Source organism: Neolamprologus brichardi, chromosome 3, assembly GCF_056152115.1.
Source record: "Neolamprologus brichardi isolate AB-2024 chromosome 3, ASM5615211v1, whole genome shotgun sequence".
NCBI classification, from domain to species: Eukaryota; Metazoa; Chordata; class Actinopteri; order Cichliformes; family Cichlidae; genus Neolamprologus; species Neolamprologus brichardi.
Genome location: NC_142106.1, coordinates 27,640,832 through 27,664,109, shown reverse-complemented (window position 1 = coordinate 27,664,109; position 23,278 = coordinate 27,640,832). Strand labels below are relative to the sequence as shown.

Genomic DNA, 23,278 nt, shown 5'->3' with positions numbered 1-23,278 from the left:
TTGTCTCATTTGTGTTTTAGCCCTGATTCATCCACATAAAGAAGCTCAGGCCAAGACAAAAACGTGTGACGCCTGTTTTGTCAGTCCCCCATACTTGCGGTGTTGTGATTTTGTAAAACCCTCCCATTTACTATAACTCAGCTGACATACTGACACACTGAGTTGAGCACCATCTGCTGGCCAAATTAAACAAAAAATCTTACAGAATGATTATTACTCTCATAGCAACAAAAAAAGTCTTTTGTAACTTTTCACCTGTTTCTTTCTCCTCTTCCCTTTTTTTTGGTGATAAATAACACTTAAAGGTTTAAATCTGTGAAATAAAACTAGGGTAAAAAAAAATAAAAAAGGAGCAGGACAGAAGCAGAAGTTAAAAAAAACAGAGATTTATTGGTCAGAGCTGAACTTTCGCTTCTGCTTCCACCAGGTCCGGCCTCTAGTAGCGAGTAGAAAGTCACTGAATGAGCACAAGGGTTTTCACACTTACTCGGTATGATTGAATGATGACGGAGAGGAGCGAATAACTAAGGGTGAGTAATTCCCCATGTTTTGAAAAATCCACTCGATTCTCTTACTAGTGTTTATGTGAATGTCTTGCAACGAGTTTGTAATGGTTTCAAACTTTAATGTAGTGTCTGTCTGGTTCAAAGAAGACACAACATTAGGCATCCTTTAAATTAGTATAAATTGCAGTTTAGGGGAACAACAGAAGCTACTAAAGTCTCTAATACTTCACAGTGTTCACTAAAACAAAGTCCACAGAGGTAGCTTTCACAGCAGGGCTGTCGTGTTTCTGCATTGTTGACACGTTTCTTTTATTTTGCCAACTTTCTGGAATTTTTGTAGCGTGTCAAGGCCCCTGAAAAACAAAGATTGTGGTTTCCTGTGTAGGCGTTGAGGTGTGTGTTGAAAAGTTAGTTCTCTGAATTTCACCTTTTAAAATGGACATTACCAGAGGCACTTTAGTTCCTCCTAACATACGGTTCAACTTCCTCAATGACTGAAGCAATAAAGAAAATCAGTATTTATGACGCTGCTGGCAGCAAATTGAACAGATGACCACATAATAAGGTAACACCTGACAGAAGTAAACATTTTTCAAAGGGGAACACATTAAAACTCACTTAATGACATGAAAGTCTTTAGCTAACGCTTCTGCTCTTTGGGTACCAATTTTGGCATTTCAAGCCAAATAAACCCAGAAAAGTATTTATTTTACCTACTTCTTATTTGTATATGGGTAGGCATGTTGAATGAAGCAGTGCCACACTGAATGCCATTCACACACACATTCAAACACTGGTGGAGGCAAGCTACAGTTGTATAATAACAAAAGAAATTTCCCTGCTGTCTTCATTTATATAATATTCTAGTGAACTATGGCACTGCGCAGCTCTCCCACTCACGCGGAGATTGGAGACTCTGATCTGGATGACTGGGAAGTAAAAGGCTCTGGTGGTTTCGGACAAGTCTACAAGGCCAGACATCAAAAGTGGTGCTGCGATGTGGCCGTTAAACTGCTCCACGATGACGATGGGTAAGTGGTTACCCAAACTGTTTTTAGATAATAACAAGAGTTGGATTTTACTGACGGGGGAATCCGACACACACAGGACCAGTTCATCCCTGCTGCGTGAAGTCAGAATGATGTGTAAAGGAAGCAGCCCATACGTCATTCCAGTCCTTGGGGTCTTTAAAGGTCATAGTCCCTCTTCTGGACCAGTAAAGCTTGGGCTGGTCATGGAGTTCATGGAGAGAGGATCACTGGCCAACCTGCAGGTAAACAACATATCTGATCCACTTAGATGAAGGCCAAAAGGCTTGACGAATTATAGTGTCTCAAAATTTATTGGATAGATTGGCCTAAAATTTCCTAAACAAGCCCTTCTAAAATGCTGTACTGTTTTTTTCAACATGTAAACTACCTCTACTTGGGTCAGGGAAATGTCATGTTTTAAGTTAAGGGCTTGTTTGGTTGAGCTTAGATATAAATTGTTTTTTTCAGTGTACAAGTACCATTGCCATCATGGTAACAAGTCATGTGCTTAAAGCTAGGAACCACTCATAATAATCATTAGAAGAAATCAAGGTTAGCTAATAGTAAATAAATCTTGGTTTGATATTGTTTAGGTTCAGCTGAACAATACAACTCCCAATAATGATTATGGCAGTGTGGGTTATTTCATTACAAAAATTCCATTACTGTCTTTTGTTCATATGGACAGGAGAGTAGACAAGGGGACTTTGTAGCTAACCCTAGCACTCGCTAATTATGCATACTGTAACTTCAAGTCTTAAAAGTAGAGCATTATAACATGGAAGTCTATTGGGATTCACCTTTAGGGAAATCCACACATATTTGTGACTCAGTTTACGGTCAGTAGTTCAGACTTTATCAGTATGTCTGGTTACAAAATAATTAGCTTTACCTTAGCTGATGCTAACATGCTAAATTATCATGTCAGTTGCAATCATATAGACATCATGTCTTAAAGCTCAACCTCAAAGAGCCGTTAGGGTGGCTCTAGACTAATATTGATTGTTCTCTTTCTTAAAATTGTTATAAGGATTAAAGGTTAGGCTGGTTTTCATGTGTAACATCTTTAAACAACAAAGCAGCTGAACTGGAAGAGTCCAGTTACAAATACCTGGGTTTAAATTGAGAAATTATGTACGAGTAGGAGATTATACTGAGCTAGATGAGAAAAATGTAAGACAAGAGATTGTCAAAGTGTAAAGCCAAAATGATCTGCCCTTACTCTAACAGAGAACTTTACAAGGACCCCCGCCCTGGCCGCTGGCCTTCAGACTGACCCACCAGGTGGCCCTAGGTATAAACTTCCTCCACAATCTCTCTCCTGCTCTGCTGCACCTGGACCTAAAGCCGAGCAACGTGCTGCTGGACTCCTTTCTGAATGCCAAGGTGATTGTTTAGGCTTTAAAATGGTGCTCTGCTGATTTAGAAGTAATTATTTTCTATAAATTTTGGAAGGAAAAATACAAACAGCTGCGTTTTCTTCTTCACATTGAAAACTCAAACCTTTGAATCACCAGCAGAGGTCTTATATTGGGTGACCATATTTTGATTTCCAAAAAAGGGGACACTTGGCCCAGTCATAAAGAAATTTAATAATACTATTTTCTTAAAGAAAATTGTATTTTCTCTAATGCTTTCCATCTGACTCTGAGCCACAGTCTTTTGCCTAACCACAATGACATCATGGTGTTTACCACAAAAGGCTTTGCACAACTGTAAACAGACTTTAATGCGTAAAACTGGTGGAGTTTCCTCTTGAAAGAGTCCCAAACCTCATCCAACTGTATTTACTGTGACTGAATCAGAGACGTTATGAGAAACAGGACTTCCCAAGTATCTTGAGTAAAGATGTTGGCAGGATTGTTCGCGATGGAGAGCATCCACCCAGACAACCGAACACTTGTCAATCACAAGCCATTAGCCAACGATTATTTCTTTGATAAATCTCCTTTGGTACCAACCAAGGTGACCTTGTGTTCATCTGTTGATGATTAAATTTAGGTCCTTTTCAAGCTTTGAAGAGACAAAGCATGAAATGGGCACGTTTATTACATGTTTGAGTGTTTTATTGGTGACTCTACAAATACAATAATGATAGCCAGAGTCTAGACTACCTCTTACCCTGTGACAGCGGCAATAGGTCCAACTTTCTCAACAAAGCTAAATTTCGATGATTTTGGTGGATAGATGGGTTTATTTTTTAATATGTTAGCAGATATTAGATTGATTTGAATAAAGGGTTTTAAATCCATTTCTTACTATTGTTAGCTTAATATTGAGACCATTTGACTACTTTATTATGAAGCACTCCTGTAATAATTGGGTTATTAAAAGGTTTTTGGTGAATAAAAATGGTTTAAAATTAGCTTACATATGAATTTATTACTACTATTATTTTTTTCTAATTAATAATATCCTCTAAAACGCTTAAAAACATTTGTTCTGTGATGTGTTTATAAAATTAAAATGTAAGATTTTCAGAAAGTTGGCCAATATAATTAATTTTGGGGGGTTTTTACAATGTAGTTTTACTTCAGCATTTCACATGGATTTTTTGCTTTGTCATTTCAGGGGTTACTCAAGTGCAACTTACATACTCCACAAGTCATGAATGTAATTTTAAATAATTATCCATGTTTTCATGGATAACATCAAAGACCAGAAAGATTGCAGTAAAATGAGATAGATAACAGTTTGAGCAGTTTCTTTTAAGGTGTCTTTAATAAAGCAGTAATATTTTTAAACAAACTGCCTGATTGTCTTCTCCTTCCCTCTGTTTCCGAGTAGCTTACAGATTTCGGCCTTGCCAAGTTTTCCCAAAGTGTCACACGGAAATCTAAGAAGTACAGCGACGAAGAAGAAGGGGGAACTATCAGCTACATGCCCCCAGAGGCATTTAGCATCTCATACAACCCAACTCGGGCATCTGATATCTACAGGTAAAAGAGTCAATTTTTCCTTTGATATTTAGGAATTAGTACCAATGCCAAATTTCACCTTCACACTCATCTTAAAACATTAGATGGTGAACTTTGCATTCTAATCCACAGCCATTAACCACAGGCTCATTGCTGGTGGGTAAATAAAAATACGAGTGGTAACACACAAGGTAAACAGGTTCCAGGGAACTTGGCTGAGGAATAATTTATCGTGATTGTAATCATGTGACTTCCTCATTTGACGAACTGCAGCCAGTTGCTTAACTCCTCCCTCTGTAATCTGGTCGTGTTGTTGTTACTGATGTCATGGAGCAGACTGACAAACTGATAGCCAATCTCGACAATGACTGCAGATATACATTATTATAATTGCTGTGTTTGATTTTCTCCATCTCTCTTTCAGCTATGGTATACTGTTGTGGTCCATCGTCACAGGAAAAGAACCATATCCACGTAGGTAGCTTCCATAATCTTCGCCTTCCTTGGCTCAAAAACAGCTTCTATCCTTATTTAACTCTGAGCATCACATGATTAAATGCATATTAACAGAGCCCCCTTTATAGCCAGTGTTTTTGATTCTAACTGGCAGCAAACTGAAGCCACATAGTGGAAATTCACCATGTGTAACCAGAAGATAGAATAACTAAACTAAAGACTCGACTGACTGTTTTCAGACAATGATTCAGTAAAAAGGACTAGATGTTACAGTCCCTGATAAGGCATTGCTTTAGATGGAGAGACTCTTGAGGGATGGCTGTTATGACTGTCTGTGATCAGCACGGAGTCTAAGCCTACGTTCACACTGCAGGTGAAAGCGCATCAAATCGACTTTTTTGACCCTATGCGACACATATCCGATCATGGTATGACAATGTGAACAACACAAATCCGATATTTTCAAATCCGATCTGGATCACTTTCGTATGTGGTAGCTACTGAATCCGATACATATCTGATGTTTTAGAAAGCGACTGCTGTTTGAACGGTCATGTCGCATTAAATCCGTCTTTTACGTCACTGACACAAGACAGAAGCCAATTATCAGCGCCGGAGAAGACAAACGAGAAAGCATGGCGGTGGAAACTGGAGACGGAGGGAGTCAATGGACAGAAACTGTGGTTTTGGACTTGATTAGCCTATGGGAAGACAATTTTATTCAAGCTAAAGGACTCCGTGTCCATATATACGTCTGCACGGAGGCCGCTTTGAGGGCCGTGAACGGTTCACACTAGAGCGCGTTTGCTGTCACATTTTATTTGTAGTGTGAACAACCAGACAAAAAAAATCGGATTTGATCAAAAAATAGGAATTGAGCATTAAGACTTGCAGTGTGAACGTAGCCTAACAGATGGTGGTTACTTCCCAGTCCAAAAAGTGAAGCCCAGTTGGCCATCATAGAACCACTGGTTGCTAGGGAAAAATGTGTATTTCGCAAAATTGGTGGATCCTGAATGTTTCTGTTAGTGAGTGAAATCAGTTGCAAAGAAAGTTCAGCTCTGATTGCCTTGATTGCTGGCAGATTGCAATAGTTTCCTTTAGTTTTTCATGTTTGTTTAAAAAAAAAAACTAAATTTTTTGTTCAGGAACTTTTAGTAAAACTTGTGTCTCAGCTCTGTATCACAACATCATAACAAGTATGTCTGTGCAGGTTCTCAGTCATCCAGATCATCATAGTCTAAAACATGCAGCTTTTACTTTGTAAGCGAACCTCGCTTTGTGTCGCAATTCAGTTTCATTACAGTCATGCTTTTGGCCACTCAATAAGCTTCATGCAGTGTTATGCCTAAAATGTGACGCTTTGGGAGTGAGAACGTGTTGGCAGAGAATGTCCCATAATAGTAAGCTAAATTTAGCAAACCAAAAAAGACTTTACTTTTAGTCCTTTGTTCATATGAAACTATTTGTTAGAGATAATTTGAACACATCACTTTAAAATAATCATCAGTGCAGAAACGTAAAATGTTGATGCTCTCCTGACGCACACATCTCTCTGATGCAGATGCATTGTCCAGCATAGTTCGTCTCCGCATCCCGCAGGGGGACCGTCCATCGCTGGACGAGATCCGTTATTTGGCTGCAGGGCGTGCCGGGTTAGCACGACTAATGGAGCTCATGCAGAAATGCTGGGAGACTAAACCTGCTCAAAGACCCACTTCTCATGGTAAGAAAACTGGGTGGGATGGTTGTCTTAGAGCCTGAGGCGGGTCCCTACTGACTCTGCCTAGGCTTAAATCTGAAGGTCCTTTTGTCATCAGGGTCCCTCAGATTTGTAATGATGTGCCTGAGGGTGAGGCTTGCAGAATCAGTGAAACAGTTTTATAAACTTCCTTTTATGTCATGCGGTCTTTCTGTTCACCCTTTTTATTGCTTTTTAAATTTCTTATGTGTATTATCCATTTTTATGCTATTTTATACTTAATGCAGTAAAGTAGTCAGTATTACTTATGTATCTAATTTTTGAACCACAGAGGTTGAACATTAGCATTGTTCTTAAAGCATCTAGCATAGCTGGAGACTCTTGTTATTGATTAGAACAGGACTAAGCAAAGAAATGGAGATTTTATTTCTATAACACATTTTAAACCAAAGTGCTTTACATGCACACAAAACCCAGCTTTCTTAAGAAGCTCAACTTTGGGTAAATTTGATTATAAATTTGTGAATTCAGTTCATTATTTGGCTAATAAATAACAGCATAACTTTAGTTTTAAACGGGTGGACTAATAAATTTGTTAAGGACAGTATTTACTTTATATTTCACATTTTTAATTGCTGAAGAAATCTTTCCTGGTTATCTAAACTCTGAAGAAAACCAGAGCAGCTTGGCTGGCCCTAATGTTTTGTCTTCACACCCTCTGCAGTGTGCACAATTGTGACAGAAGAGCTGTATAAGATGCACAAACGTGCAATTATTGACGCCGTTCATGGAGTGCTGAAGAAACTGGTGAGGGACAAACCTCTTGTTTTCATAGACATAAGTCATTTTATTACTATGTGAAACTTTGACATGACGCAGCATATTTGTTTGTTTTTTCTTAACCTCCTAGGACCTGGCGTCCACATATGTGGACATCACATTTTGGGTTATTTAGACCAAAATACTCAATTTTGCTCTAGAAGGGCCTGATATCCACTGACGAGGACATTATACTGCTACTGTTCTATCAACATTTTAAACAAATATTCTCATATGTGGCTCTCATTTTTCATAAAAACAAAAATAAGGTTAAAAAAAAAAATCTGGTAATTCTTTGTTTTTACATTCATTGGGCCCCAATATGCCCAAATATCAAAGAGAAATTAAAAATGCATGTCGTGGAAGAGTTCGGGTCTTAGGAGGTTAATTTACGTCACGGACTGATTTTTTGTTTCTTTTCCTCTTTCCAGGACCAAACGGAATCAGAGGAAATGACTGAGCAGTTTGAGAGGTTTTCTATTGCTCAGTCTGCAGGTCTGTTTTACCATAATCAGCGTATATTAGATTCTGTGATATTGTTTTGTATGTTTCGCACCATGTTTAACACCACACATTTAAAGCGTACTTGTGAATACATTACAACTTGGTTATAGGTGTCACAGCAAGAAGAGCAATACGCCCTGGTTCAGATATTTGTGCCAATATCTGAAGCCAATAAGCATATTTTTGAATGAGTGCATTAAAGAAAAAGTCTACAATATTTGAAAATGCACTCATTACATTTTTTCTTGTCTGTTGCTATGTCAGATTAGAGACTCCAGTCAATGCAAAGATAAGCTAATTTCTCACTTAGTGTCTAAAACATGATTTTTTTTCTAAAGCTTCCACTTAAAGTTTATACGGAGCCCCGCAGGGGACATGGGAGAAAAAAAAATTAAGACGGACTTTTGCGAGATCTCGCAAAACTTTTGCGAGATCTCGCAAAACTTTTGCGAGTTCTCGCAAAACAAACTCAGGATCTCGCAAAAGTTGAATTCCAACAATGGTGGCAGCTACTTAGTTGTAATATTACTCTTTCTGGGTCACAAAATAAACTTTTAAGATATTTTGAGGCGTGAATGTAGCTGTGTAAACGTCAGATATCTGCTCGGTTTACAAGACATCACATATTTGCAAAAGTGCTCCAACGTTTTTGGAGATCTGACACCCACCATCTCGAAGCTAACGGGAGGTCGAGACCTACTACAGCCGGGAGGAACACCGCTTTCCCGGCACATCGTGCCTCGACCTCCCGGTCGGCTTCGAGCTGGCGGCTAAAACTTTTGCGAGATCCCGAGTTAGTTTTGCGAGATCTCGCAAAACTTTTACGAGATCTCGCAAAAGTCCGTCTTAATTTTTTTTTCTCCCATGTCCCCTGCGGGGCTCCGTAAGTTTCTGTGTGAAACAGAGCAAAAAAAAAAAAAAAAACCCCAACAGATTTGTCAAAACCAAACTTTGCTACAGCTTTCATGTTTTTCTAATTGTCTTCAACATGTAGCAGTGTGAACTCTATTTGTCTTTCCGGCTAGAAAATGAACTGATGCTACAGAATTACAAAAAGAAAACTACAATAAAAAAAAGTTTGCTTGTTTTATCTATATAATAACAACAATAATAATAATAACAGTATATTTTTTGCAGTGAGCACCATAGTGAAGGCTGCAAACATTTGTGAAGATGTCCCTACAGGGCGCCCGCCCATTCAGGTGAGCAGAAAGAGCCACGTTTGCTTGAGTTCAACGCTGACAAATTATATATAGTTGTCAGAAAGGATTAGCTCCAAACACCATGTAGGTTTGAAATTATAAAACAACCATCAGTGTTGTAGTCAGAATGAGCTGAGTGGCAAAAAACAACATTCAAATGCTCCAAATTTGCTTTATGACATTTCTTTCCCTTTTATCATGAATTGGCCAATACAGTATTGTTTCAACACTGCGCTTCTTCAGTCACGGGGAAATACTGTGTGCATCACTTCCTACTGCACTAGGGAAATTTTCAAAGAGGAATCCTGAACACAGCAAATGTAAAATAAGCACGACAACCTAAGCATTACATGTACAAGTCATGGAAACCCATGCATGGGGCTCCTTGTGCACAGGTTTTGTGCTGACGGTAATGCCAGAGGAGGTTTGCAACTTTTAGACTCAGTGACCCCGCTCTGTAACGGTACGTGGTCTGAGGTACTGTGGTTCTTAAACACAGGGGATTGTTGACTAACTGGGAGGGAAGAAACTTCATAACCTGACTTGTTGCAACGATGGCGTCCTGTTAACAGCACCACACTGTAATTCAGTGAGGTCTTCAGAATGATCCACTCTTTCACATATGTTTGTAAAGGCAGACTTTATGGCCAGAAGCAGGACTTTATATACCTGCGCACATGAGACTGAAAGCACCTGAATTCAAAGATTAAGAGGTGAAGACCGATACTGTTGTCCACTATAGTTAATTTTAAAATTAAGGACATGTGTGTTCTGTCCTGTCTTCCTCCCTTCACCCACAACCGGTCGCAGCAGATGGCCGCCCGTCCATGCGCCGGGTTCTGCCCGAGGTTTCTTCCTGTTAAAAGGGAGTTTTTCCTTTCCACTGTCACCATGTGCTTGGTCGTAAGGAGTTGTCTGATGGCTGGGTTTTTCTTTGGATTATTTTAGGGTTTTTTCCTTACAACAGGGGTGTCGAACTCCAGGCCTCGAGGGCCGGTGTCCTGCAGGTTTTAGGGTCAACACACCTGAATCAAATGATTAGTTCATTATCAGGCGTCTGGAGAACTTCAGGACATGTCGAGGAGGTAATTTAGCCATTTAAATCAGCCGCTTTGGATCAAGGACACATCTAAAACCTGCAGGACAGCGGTCCTCGAGGCCTGGAGTTCCCCCGCCCCCTGGTTTAAGAAGCCATCAACCTGGAAAAATCCCTTAGTGACTATGGTTGCTCCCTTCCCCATAACAGACTGATAGACTTTCACTTCAGGTTACATTTGTATTAGAATCATAAAGCGTACTTTTCTTGAAGGACTAACTAATGATTAATATCTAGAACTGCTGGTCTAGTGGTTTTTTTACATTAAGGTTCACATTGGGCCATCACTGAACCAAAAAAAAAATCCAAAATACCCCTCAACATATTGTAATTCAAGTGGAGAAGTCTGAATGGTAACTAGACTTCTGCAATACATTGTGGTTTAAATTTCATAATAGAAAATAGTCCATATAGGAAGTAAGACCAAGTGGTGCAATCGTCTAAGTAGAGGAATTTCATATGAGGGAGATGGAAATGGACTCTTACGTTAAGCCAAAATGTAACGCTGACTATGAATCACATACATGTAATCATAGTTGTGTAATGAGAGGGGTGTAGATGTAGATCTCTGTCTACCACACATTTAATTATATTGTTTCACTTGAAAAAAACAAGAAAAAACTAAAGTTTAAAACATTACAGTAAGTGTAGATGCTTTCCAAGATGTGTACTTTATAGATTTATTCATAAAAGAAATAGGTTACTCTTGTTTGTACATTTTTAGCATATCTTGTGAAAGAACGACAATCGTGAGAGACTTTTAGAGGAAAGCATGTGTTTTTTAGTACCATTATTAGTATCAGTGTTACTTATCTTGAGCCCTAATCCAAGGGAAGTTACACTGCGGTAAAGCTCATCAGCCACTGTCGTCACAGTTTTACACACTGTCACTACACCAAAGCCACACGAACCATCTAAATAATTTTCACTATGCTCGGATCCCATTGAGACCCTGTAAGAACTGTAAGAAAATGAGGCCGGTAAAGATTGTTTATCCTCACTTTATTCCACATTCTTCATCTTTGCTGTAACTCGAAGGTTTAAACCGTGTCGCAGAAAACCAACAGAGCAATTCTTTTATTTCCTTTTCTTACAGGAAGTGGCTGGTAGTTGGCCTGCAAATCAAAGAGACAACACTAGAGTCAAAGGTAAGAAGGAAGTTGTTGCTGAAGCAGAACAGAAACGGTTGACTGAAGGGGGAACCTTTTGTTGTAGTCAAATAAAGTGTCTGTTGTGGCTTCATGTCTGAAGATAAATGTGTTGCCTTCCAGAATCACCTTCACATCGAACTGCCAATGTGTGTCAGTTGGACCATCCCCACTCAGCAGGCTATAAAATGAAACCATCCTCTGTTCAGCCCATTCAGTCGCAGCCCCCGTCAGCTCCTTCGAGGGAGCCGCAAAATAGATCATCGAAAAGCATTTGCCCACCTTTTAAGCAAAACCATTTCTCTCAGTACCAGGTGTGTGTGTTCGTTGTTTTTCACCGACTTAAAGACTTTTTCCACAATGAGCAGGTCTAATGTGTTTCAATTAAAAGAGCTTAAATATACTAATTAACTTCATAAGTTAACCTAATTCAACACTTACCAGGTCACCAGCAGAGACGGGCAGTAACGTGTTAAAAGTAGTATGTTACTGTAATCCAATTACTTTTTTCAAGTAACAAGTAAAGGGATTATTATTGCAAAAAAGTAATTGAGTTCCTGTTACTTTCCATAAGCACGCTGTGTTACTAAATCGGGGGTCAGCAAAATACTGACCCCCGATGTATCCACTGAACAATGAATGTGTGAATATTAGGTTAAAAACACTTAGAACGTAGGAAAAAAGTGCTTCTATGAATGCATGTGTAAATGACTGAATCAGGCTTGTAGTAAGAAAGTGCTTTGGGGGTTCAGTGGGGTTACTGTATTAGGGACGTTGGCTCTCAGTGACATCATAGAGGTCCAAAAGTAGAAAAACTGAAAAACAAAAAGAGCTGTCTGAAGCTGAGAAAACCAAATGAAATGTTTCCAAAATAGTTCTTAGCAAAGACAAAAAAAAGACTGAATGTTAAGTGCTGGAAAATGAATGTAAGCATTTTTGTTCAATCTTACAGCGGCTCAAACTAACATGATTTGCTTTTATTCTGAACCGCTTTAAACAAATATTCTTCTTCTTTTCTCTGCAGCGTCAATCCTCCAGCCCTGGTAATTTCTGCTATCCTGCCACACCTAGACTCAACATGCACTTCTGCAACGTAGTTGGATTACAACTTGGTGACAACAACACCATGCACATCTGCGCCACAGATCCTTTAGAGCGGAAGAGGCACCCAACAGCACCATCTGCCGTTAACGTCCCTCCGCCACACTTGGGAGGCTGGGGGAACAAGGCTGGAGGAGTTGGCTGAGTGTATTGTCTAATCTTCCCTCTTTTTTTTTTTTAGCTTCTCAAATTTGAGATCATATTTAAGTTTTTTTTTTTTTTTGCATGTTTGTTTTTTTAATCTGTTGTAGTTGATTTTTATATCTGGACAGGTTTCCGAAAAAGCTTTTTGTTTTTTATTATTTTCTGTATTTATTCTGTTTATTTTGTTTGAAATGCTGAAACCAGTGAAAAAAAACATCACACCTTTCTTTTGCACTGTCAGCAGTAGAATTATGGGCCAAGTCTGGTCATATGGTTGATGCTTTTTCACCTACTGTGGTCAACAAATATCCAAAGACACAGTGCCAGGAGATCATCTTGAGCCAGAAATTGCCTTAACGACAGACAGACTATTAATCACAACAAGTCTATATGTGTTTTAAAACCAAACGTAGAATTTGCATTAATGCACAGGTCTCCAACTCCAGGCGTCAAGGGCCGGTATCCTGCAGGTTTTAGATGTGTCCTTGATCCAACACAGCTGATTTAATTGGCTAAATTACCTCCTGAACATGTCTTGAAGTTCTCCAGAGGCCTGGTAATGAACTAATCATTTGATTCAGGTGTGTTGACCCAGGGTGAGATCTAAAACCTGCAGGACACCGGCCCTTGAGGCCTGGAGTTTGACACCCCTACAATAATCCATGCATACGGGTGGGACTTCTTTGGCTTGTCAAGGAGGTTAAAATTAAACACATGCCTTTCTGCATATACTGTTTGTATTACCGTACTTTTCGGACCATAAGGTGCACCAGATTATAAGGCGCACTGTTGATGAATGGGTCTGTTTTCATACTAAGGTGCACTGGAATATAAGGCGCATTAGGCAAAACAAAATCAGATCAAACTTTACTCAACTCATTCTTCTTGTTTCCTCCACTTCCGTACCATTGATTCATTAATGTTGAATTCTCTCGCTGCTGCTCTATTCCCGTGTTGTTGCAGTATAATAATGACTAACTTTGTGTTGTGGATGGATTATTTTAGTTGTTCTCCTGACTGAAGTTTGGTCCGTTGACAGCATCAGGAACCCTCACATTAACTTTTATCGAGTGGAAAAAAGTTAGCGTTCACCCTTCAGCTTCATTGTGTTTATGCTATGCTAACATAGCTGCGTCGCTAGCGAAGCACATCATTATATAGCTAGCCAAACTTCAGTAACCCTACAAACAGCACTGCTGTTTAGTATAAATATAGACAGACAGTCTATATTTATACGGTATGTGCAAAAACCTGTTTTGTACTGTATTTGTATGCTTGCTTACACATGCTGTTTTGTTGGCGCATTAAGTGCAGCCGAGATGTTAAAAAATAAAGGAGCTGCATTAAAATTGGCCTAAAATGGACTGTCCAACCTCCATATTTTAAGAGGGCAGCTTTGCAGTGTTCACAGTTCAAAATAATCTTTATTTATCTTAAACTGTGCCTTGGTGCAGACCCCCCGTTTTAGCAAATCTCCCCTTAGCAAGGTTTGAATAGCAGGTGGGTCACATTAGGAATATCCACTCTCTTGTTAAATCAAAGAGTGATTTTTAAGTTGAAACTTTTCTCTCACAGTGATAAACTGCATGTACAGTGTCCTCATTATTTAAAATTTTTTTATACACATGCTTTTCCTTCATTACATGTTAATAATCAGTTATATTAAAGTGTCACCTCAACTTAAATTTCAATCAAGAATTTGTTTTTGTTTCTTGCTCAAGAAACACATTTTTCATTGCGCAGAAGCGTGATGTAGCTTCAATGAAGTGCTGGAACAATGCTATGTGAAATATTTATTTGGTACGGTTGTGTTGTATGTGTACAATGTTCTCATATTAGGATGGTTTTTATCTGAACTTTACCACTTTTTAGCTGAAATCATCCAAATGTGTATCTGATTTATTTTAAATGATGGGTAGGTAATGTCCAGAAACTGGACTTTTTAGGAAACAGGACGCAAAAAACGTTTCTTTTTTTGCATTCTATATGTTGTAATTTCAGATTTTCATCTCAAAACTTACAGTTAAATGTCTCAAAATTTCTACTTATTCAAAAGTTTGAATTTTGAGATAATAACTTGAAATGTTAAACCTTATGTTCAGCCTTAATTTTTTTCCTGTGAATTTTGTGAAAGAAAAAGGAAAAAATCTGATGTTGCTTTAAAGAAAAATCTGACAATTTAATAAAAACTTCATTTATACTAAGAGGTTATTGGTGTTGTATTTCCTTTACATTTTTTATGTTTTGTTATCTGTTCTTTTCTTATTTCAGACACCAACATAAGCAAGTTCTTGAACGATGCAGGTAAGGTAATTTTTAAGCTATCAGTCAGAAAGTTGTTCAAGTATTTCATTTTTATATTGATTTGAGTAATGTCTCTGCAGAGGATTTTTAGGTCCACCTTGAGAAAAATGAAAGTATTTCTCCAAAAGTTGATTCTGTTAAACCTGAGATGTCGAACATACTGAACAGAGACCAGAACTGCTACAGGGTCCAATACAGTCATGTGGATGGCTTTGCAAAATGTGAAAGTTACAAAAGAAGGCACAGATTCGGGAGTTTTCACTATATTTTCATCTGAACTGCTAACTTAATCTTATCTATAAAAAAACATCACCAACACCTGTAAACTTTAACATTTATTATAGAATAAAATCAAGGCAATAAGTGATTTTCTATGTGATTTTATATAAGCTGCACTGATAACAGTAGCTTTTCTTTACAATGTGGAAAACAGAAGCCCCAAAATTGCATTTATTTTTCTTAAGACACATCAGGTATATAGAATCATTTATTAAGCATTTTAAACAGTTAAAGAATCCACTAAGACTTTAATAGGTGTTTATTTTAGGTTATTATTTATTTTGTTTTACCATGCTTAACAAATTCATTAGACCACTTGTCATAAAAGAAGAACAGGGAAACCTGTTTAAAACAAATATTATATTGTTATTTATCCAGCAAGGGAATTTTTTTTAATGTTTTCACACCCAAATTTGAGCGAACACAGTGAGCTTACATATGACAGGAGTCAGAAATGAGTCAACCACTAAAACTAACGTTTCTCTTAATAAACATGAGTAAATAACTATAATTCTAATAAAAAATAATAATAATCCGCTTTACTATTATTTTACAGCTTTTTTTTGGTTGGTAAAATAGTGTATTGGAAAATTTATAGATGACAACAATAATTGTATGTCCTGGTCTGTGACTTTTGATTATTGTATATTTTATATTCTGAGGTTAGGATTCTGTTCCTAGTTTTGGTTATTATAGTTGTAATCCCTCCGTTTATACTGGTATTCTTAAGTCTTAGTTTTGTATTTCTGTTATCATTTCTGTTACCATGTTACCATGCCTCCCCTGTCTGTAGGGGGCACTGCTGTTTTTTTGTTCAGTGATTCAGCCCAATCACTGATGTATAGCCATGTCTTTTGTAATCTACATCAGTAATTGTACTTTAGCTGTGGTGGTGTTTTTATGAACGTTCCCTGTCACATTTTCTGTGTTTGTCTTTAACTTTGAAGAGTTTATCTCGCTTTTGGAACCAAAGTCTTCACTTCATGTTGTTTTTGTACTCCAGACACGACTCTCTAAAGTGCTAACACAGGCCTCTGCTGTGCACCGGGACGTTGACACTAATAGGTTGTGAAGGTCCAGTGTGAACTCAGCAGGCTCCTGGCAATGGTTTCATTTTCTGCTGCCAGCCCTCCATCTGTCACCGGATCCACCGCTGAGAGGCGCACTGTCGCTGTGCGCACTGTGCGTCAGAGGGAGCGACGAATACAGACAGAAATTCATGTATAATTTATGACTTTTACAAAAAAAGCTGCAGTTTTCATGACTGAACACCTTTTCTATGTGAGAAAAGTACCTGCATTTTTTATGGGCATAGTAAAACTCTCAATAGTACAATATCTCTTACCTTCAGGACAGCTCTTGGGACAAACAGCAGGGAGGCCTGCTATTTTCAGAACAACCTTCTGTTTGTACAGAGCGATTTATAGAGCATATGTAAAGTGTGATAGAGGGTGTTTGGGGGCCACAATTGTGCCAGCATTTAACTAAGGACATATGTGGTAAGCAAAATGCAGCCTTTGTGAAGAAAAGGATAACAGTATGCTCATTAAATAAACGGAAGAATGGTTAACAAGCTTGTATGGGCCTCTGTTTATTTGAATAACAATTATGGATAATTATGGATATTATAACTGAAAAGCTAAACTGGTTGATGTAGTCTAGCTGTAGTTTCTAAATAAAAAAGTAAGCTTATCAGTTTCACAGCTTCCTTTGAGTCACATCAGTGTTTTTTTCTGTAACTCAAGCTAGCTGTAGCTAGCTGCTTTAAGGCCTCACCTGTGCTAATTCGAGTCACTGAGCTGGACATCTCAATGTCTACTTTTGGAGTATTTTTTATGGAAATATCTGACTCATATTATAGCTTGGTATGCATCACTTTCACTTCTGTTATTATATAGAATATATATTACTATATAGAATATATATTATTATATAGATATATAGCACTAATTAGCATAGGCCTGAGTGAAAGCTCTATGGTCCTTGATTCAAAAACTTGTTTTAGCAGTAAGAACTTAAAGATTGGCCATTATATTTTTCATCCATTCTGTTGCAGATTTGTGCTTTCAATTGTTTTTAGATGAGCCAGTTTGAGGCTAGCTTTAGCTGTCAGACAGATAGCCTCACATTTGACTTGAGGGTAATTTGGTATACAGAGGAGTTCATGGCCATGTGAGTGACTGCACGGTGCCCTGGTTGAATAAAAGAATGAAGTCAGTGTTAGCCAATGAGTGTGCCGTTTCTCAGTCAAAGATGCGTATTGCTCACATCATATTTCAAAACACAAAGAACATTGAAAAGCTTCAGACTGGATTTTCACAAAAACATCTAATCTTTGTATGTCTGTTAGCTAGCAAGCTTGCATACTGCTAACTTCTAACTTTGCCCAAATTTGTCAATCCTCTTTATTATAGCAGTCTGTATACTTAAGACAACAATGAAGTGCTACACTGAACATTTTAATGAAAGTGAAGTATCTTGAATCATATTCTCCTTCGTACCTTTCTGAGATAAAACATTTTAACTGGCAAGCTAGCACTGAAAATATTAATTTGTTAGCGCTAATAGATTGATGCAGTCAGTAGACACAATTATTTTCTTTATTGGCCATTTCTTATTTCATGCATTAAAAGGAAAACTGCAAGCAACCACAGACTAATGACAGAAAAACACACATTAAGCCATAAAAATGCAATGGAAATGGAAAATACATCCAAGATTATTTGGTGCAAGGTGAATTCACCAATTCATCGATACACATCAAGATGCATCAGTGCAGTTCAATGTATCAGTTAATTCCTCTTCCTTTGTGTCGATGGCTGTGAAAGTAACAAAGAACTCTTTATGTTACACCCACCCTCCCCTCCACACCTGTGACTACGGTCAGAACACCAGCTCTCATAATCCTACCTCAGTCAACCCTACAACGGGAACACCAGAAACCCAGAGAAGGTGGAGTACTTCCACCCTCCCATTAGGTTCCCCCGCTCCAGTTTGAGGTAAGCCTTGTCCCCCCTCTCCATAATCACCAGACCCGCATTGGTGGCAGCTTCCCTGGTCACATCCTGGTCGCCTGCGAAGGCTGAGATCACAGGCCAGCCGTTGAGGACCAAACTCACCTGGGAAAGCAGGATGTAAGATTTGTACGGAAAGTTTGGTTAGAAGACAGTGATTGGTTACAGTACATACAGTATCCTGTATGTACTGTATCCTAAAACCTCCACATCAGTGCTGGTACAGGAGTAGAAGAAACCCCCCCCAGAAACTCTTACTCTGTATAATCTGTGAATTATTCTCTCTGCACTGATATCATTAAAATAGCAGTAAGAAGTAAAACTGCACTCATGTCCTCAACTCTGGAGGCAGAGGCACAAAGTTCAATGTGATGTGTACAACTGCGACTTCATTTTTGTTGTACAGCGCAATCACAAAAGTGAGAATAGCGTCCATAAATGGCCGATTAGAAGTAAAGCTACACAGGGAAACAACCAGCTCCACTGAAATAACACAGAGATGACTGTAAATTAATTCACAGATATTAAGTAAGGGGACTGAGGCTGTTTGTGGTGAAAGATGTTATTTTTATTTATAGTTGTATTTTAACCTTCTAGGACCTGGCGTCCACACATGTGGACATCACATTTTGGGTTATTTAGATCAAAATACTCAATTTTGCTCTACATGGGCCTGATATCCACTTACGAGGACATTATGCTGCTACTGTTCTATTGAAATTTTAAACGAATATCCTCATATGTGGCTCTCATTTTTCTTAGAAACAAAAATCAGGTAAAAAGAAAAATCTGGTAATTCTTTGTTTTTCCATTCATCGGGTCCCAATCAGCCCAAATATCAAAGAGAAATTAAAAATGCATGCCGTGGAAGAGTTCAGGTCTTAGGAGGTTAAAGGAACACAACCTTTAGTGGCCATGTGAATGAGTGCATGTAAAACAGAATCAGGTATGTTTGGATGCTGATGCAGTTTTGATGATTTTGTGTCTATACATCAGTAGAATCAATTTTAAATTGAAGAGCAGACTTCCAGCTTTAATTCAAGGGGTGGAACAAAAACCTCACACAAACGGTTAATGAATTACAGCTGTTTTTAAACAGACTCTCAGATTTGCCCCTTCCTGGGACTCCTTCTCAGGTCCCAGCTCATCTGGTACTGTGTGGACATCACAGAAGAACCAGACTTTAGCACCTCTCTGTCTGTTGTTAATTCACAAATCTTAGAAACAGCAATAAATCGAACTTTTCTTTGAGAAACAAACAGATCCGTTCAGTGTTACGTGGTGTTTTACGTTTTTGTTCTTACTTGTATCGTCTGCCGGTTGTAAACTTTGACAACATGAAAGCTGAAACTGTAGACTCCTTTTCTGGGTGCCACAAAGATGCTTGTTGCTGGATCGAAATGGCTGCCAACGTTCACTATGATCTAAGAAGGAAAAGAGAGAAGCAAAGAGTTTCACAAATTCAACCAACCAACTAGCCACAAATGTGTAATCCATAATCAAAGATCTGTAATCACTGGAAGTCTTTTTGTGGCTTTCACTGAGCCTCCACTGTGGTTTATTATTTTTATTTTTCTGACCTAAATTTTTCTAATGTTTCTCTTTTACAAGAAAGTTGGTCTGCTCGTCCTCGCAGGAGAACAAGAAAAGGAGGGAGAGAACTGGCAGTGAGTTACTCCGTCGTAATAATGCTTTTCTGTGAAAGCCTTTTTTCTGCTTGTACAGTGTGATCAGTAACTGGGGACTTTGATGGCAATAAATCAAGTTTAGTAACAGCAGAAGAGGCTGTATCTATAAATGGCGATGGCAGTCTGTTCTGGTTATTATTAAACTGGCTGGTTGGTCAGTTCACCACTTTGGTTTCTCAGTAAACTGTCTATGCATGAGATTTTCTCACAGACATCAATGCTCCTCTTTTATCGACTGTTTCTTGTAGTCTTATTTGAGAGTCCTGAAAGTCATGCAAAATGTAACTTGCAAAATTTGCCAGCTGACCTGCTATTTCTATGTATATGGATAGAGGTCTTTAGTCTAACAAGCTGGAGACAAAATTAAAACGACAAGCTTGAGATGGTTTGGACTTGTGCAGAGGAGGGATAGGAGACAAAGGGAATGAATATGGGGAAAGGGAAGCCCACAGAGGAGGTTCATGGGTGCAGTGAAGGAGGACACGCAGAGGGTTGGTGTGACAGAGGAGGATGGTAAGGATGGAGTGAAATGGAGACAGAGGAGGAGACAAAAGATCCAGTGTAGTGACCCCTAAACGAAGCAGCCAAAAGGAGAAGGAGGTTTACATCTAACAAGCCAGAAATCTCCGTTTGATCCTGGGTGGAGACACAAAACTCTTTGTGGTTACATCAGGAAGCGCATCTGGTGTATAAATCTGCCAAATCAAACATGCAGAGCTATCTGCTGTGGTGGCTCCTTGTAAATAAGGGAGCTGACGTAGATTCTACACAGAAGGTTTTAGTTTTTAGTTGAGACCTATTGTCCCAGGTTTGCAGTTTATTTATATTTTTACTTTTTTATTCCACTATGAAAATTCACCTGTGCACAAAGGGACATAAGCTCAGAGGCTGAATGACCTACACATACACGTGGCCCTGCCACAAGAGCTTAATAAGACTGCTTCAGGCCGCTGGTTTTAGAATCAGAGGTTTATTAATTAGGGGGTTTAGAAATATGCTTTATTTTTTACTTATTTCAAAGCTTCCTTAATTTTAAGTTGGAAATTTTGAAACAAAGATAGAAAGATGGTCTGGTATACAAATGTGTTGTCAGTGGTTTCCATCTTTCTGTGTCCAAACAAAGCATGTTTTCTTTGCGCTGTTTCCTTGTGTGATGCTTATTTAATATTTGCATTAATTTCTGTATCATTCCTTTTTGCTTGTTTCCTGTTTTACTTTGAAAGTTTGTTTTCTTTCCTCTCCTGTGTTAGTTTTGTTTACTGTCCTTCCTTGTCCTGTTGGCCATTCCCTAATCAGCTCTCAGTCTTTGTCACAGTGTCGATGCTTCCCTGCATGTTGCTCTGTGTTGACTGGACTTCTGTTTGACATTTTAAAATAAAATACTAGCTTTCTGCCTGCAGTGTCCTGGATTTGGATCCTCTCCAGATTTAATACAAAATGTGGTCTATGTCCTTTGAAACATAAGTGTCTGTTGACCGTTTTTAGAGTGCAGCAGAAGGTGAAGCGTCATTTTTGGTTGAACTCATGAAATTCAACCAAAACCTTAACTTGCACCACACTATTCCAAAACAAGCCTTAAAACCCACCTGGTCAAAGTAGATGGTCATGGTTCGGTTGCTCATCTCTGACGGTTCGTGGTTGGTGTTACGAATGGCCGAAAATGCCACCCGCCCAGTTCCTGACCTCACTGACATGCCCAGGGCATTACCTGATGGCTCCGCCGAGGGGGTGGAGTCGCACACCACCAGACACTTTCCCTCCAACACGATCGGCTCTGTGTCATTCTGGCAGCTGACCTCAGAGGGCCCCCTGTGGACGAGCAGCAGCAGTCCAACGACAAAGACGGAGTGGGCATCAAGGTAGAGTGCAGGGGTAAACGACAGACAAGACATCTTTTTTTTCTTCGCGTTTCTATTGCAGAATGGTCACCACAGCTCTTTAGCGAGACTCTTCTTGGCGCGCACCTCACTTTACCAGCAGGGTCATAATTTCACCTGGAAAGAAAACATCAGCCAGGGCTTTGTCTCATCTCTTTGGAGATTAAACGATTCAGGGACTCCTCAGCTGGCTTACTACGACTGACAGGAAGTCCATAAATGCACGGAATAAGTGGTGGCGTCCGGTCCCTCACACCAAGGCAGGAGTGGCCATCGGCCAAGTGTGCTGAGTCAGAAGTCCAGACTGGATTGAAGCTTCAGGCCTGCGAATCAGTAGTGCACATGACACAGTTATTCACATGAAAACATTGCACGAAACTCAATGTGACTGGACGACCTGATCATCTTTAGTTTGCAAATAAACTTACTGGTGAACAATGGCAACAGCTGTTAAAAAACCTGAACCTTGGTGACTCTTGCCCCTAGTTTGCTTCAACAACCCATACTGTTGGATAATCCACCATTTTTACATATGTTTAGCCCTTTGAAAACAAGTTCATGCATCAAAATATTAAGTATAAAGACGCCCACTATCCTCGTTCTTGTCCTGCGTTTTAATAAGAGAACATGACGACTGAAAACAGGCTGAAAACACAGCACGGTGCTGCTGGAGAAAAGTCGTGTGCCTCAGCACAGTTAAAATCTATCAAACCTGCACTGCTGTAAATATAATAAAAAGGCCATCCCGGTGCTCTGCCACATCGCCGCTTAATTAAACGGTGAGAATATTAATAGAAAACCGCTTTATATTGAAGCAGAAAATAAATAGAAGTGATGAGGTAATGCTTTGGCCAGGAAGAGGCCCGCGTGAGTGACGCCAGCTGGACTCAGGAGGGGGTACAGCGGACTATCACAATCCCACCGCCGAGAGGCCATCTGTGGGTAAACACTCCCACTCATTCACCTTGTGCATCTTTCCAATTTAATCCCTCTCTCTCTCTTTGCACTTGCATTCCTTTACACAAACACGCTTACTATTAAAAAAAAGCCACTGTTTTAAGAAGCAAACACAAGAATACAGACGATACTTTGATAAATTATAAAAGAACCTTTTAGCATTTCCTTGGGTGACATTAGAGATGTTGCCCCGAAAAATCCTCAAAAGCATAGACAATAAGTGCAATGACAAAAAGTACAATCGCTCTAACGAGAGTGACCCTCAAAGAAAGAATCTGCAGAATCTCCATCACCCACCTTTCACTTCGTCAGCGTTCCTCCTGCAGCAACATACAGAAGCCAGCTTGGCTCAGTAAAGTTAGAGCTTCGTTTCACACTCACCTTCAGCTTTATCTCTCCTCCTCTCCCCCTCTCTCTCTCTCCCCCTCTCTCTCTCTCACTACATCTCTGTTCCAGGGGACCCCTGCGTTCGAGCAGACGTTTAATCACATCACGAGCGTTGCCATCCTTCTGTTTTCACTGTTCCTCAAAC

At 39.2% G+C, this 23,278-nt stretch overlaps 2 protein-coding genes across 2 annotated transcripts; one reads left to right on the top strand and one right to left on the bottom strand.

The window, feature by feature from the left end:
• Positions 1-503: 503 nt before the first annotated feature.
• Positions 504-12,628, top strand: ripk3 (receptor-interacting serine-threonine kinase 3). Its single transcript, XM_087839268.1, has 13 exons — positions 504-530; positions 1,374-1,537; positions 1,614-1,779; positions 2,768-2,923; positions 4,325-4,476; positions 4,880-4,929; positions 6,476-6,637; positions 7,338-7,420; positions 7,864-7,927; positions 9,074-9,138; positions 11,331-11,382; positions 11,506-11,696; positions 12,407-12,628. Exons 2-13 carry the CDS (start codon positions 1,380-1,382, stop codon positions 12,626-12,628), a joined length of 1,521 nt encoding a protein of 506 aa, XP_087695394.1. The 5' UTR covers positions 504-530; positions 1,374-1,379.
• A 5,173-nt stretch (positions 12,629-17,801) lies between these two features.
• si:dkeyp-74b6.2 (cerebellin-1) lies at positions 17,802-23,152 on the bottom strand. Its single transcript, XM_087835593.1, has 4 exons — positions 23,044-23,152; positions 21,499-22,112; positions 19,529-19,648; positions 17,802-18,329 (listed from the first exon to the last, which is right to left on the bottom strand). Exons 2-4 carry the CDS (start codon positions 21,802-21,804, stop codon positions 18,132-18,134), a joined length of 624 nt encoding a protein of 207 aa, XP_087691719.1. The 5' UTR covers positions 21,805-22,112; positions 23,044-23,152; the 3' UTR covers positions 17,802-18,131.
• Positions 23,153-23,278: the final 126 nt, after the last annotated feature.

What these genes read in the sequence shown, in the direction of transcription:
- ripk3 (XM_087839268.1), top strand. Translation starts at nt 1,380, where the DNA reads ATGGCACTGCGCAGCTCTCCCACTCACGCGGAGATTGGAGACTCTGAT. An exon ending in CTGCTCCACGATGACGATGG is followed by an intron (nt 1,538 to 1,613) that starts GTAAGTGGTTAC and finishes CGACACACACAG; the next exon opens with GACCAGTTCATCCCTGCTGC. An exon ending in AGACAACACTAGAGTCAAAG is followed by an intron (nt 11,383 to 11,505) that starts GTAAGAAGGAAG and finishes GTTGCCTTCCAG; the next exon opens with AATCACCTTCACATCGAACT.
- si:dkeyp-74b6.2 (XM_087835593.1), bottom strand. Translation starts at nt 21,804, where the DNA reads ATGTCTTGTCTGTCGTTTACCCCTGCACTCTACCTTGATGCCCACTCC. An exon ending in TGACCATCTACTTTGACCAG is followed by an intron (nt 19,649 to 21,498) that starts GTGGGTTTTAAG and finishes TTTCCTTCTTAG; the next exon opens with ATCATAGTGAACGTTGGCAG. An exon ending in ACAACCGGCAGACGATACAA is followed by an intron (nt 18,330 to 19,528) that starts GTAAGAACAAAA and finishes CTGCTTTCCCAG; the next exon opens with GTGAGTTTGGTCCTCAACGG.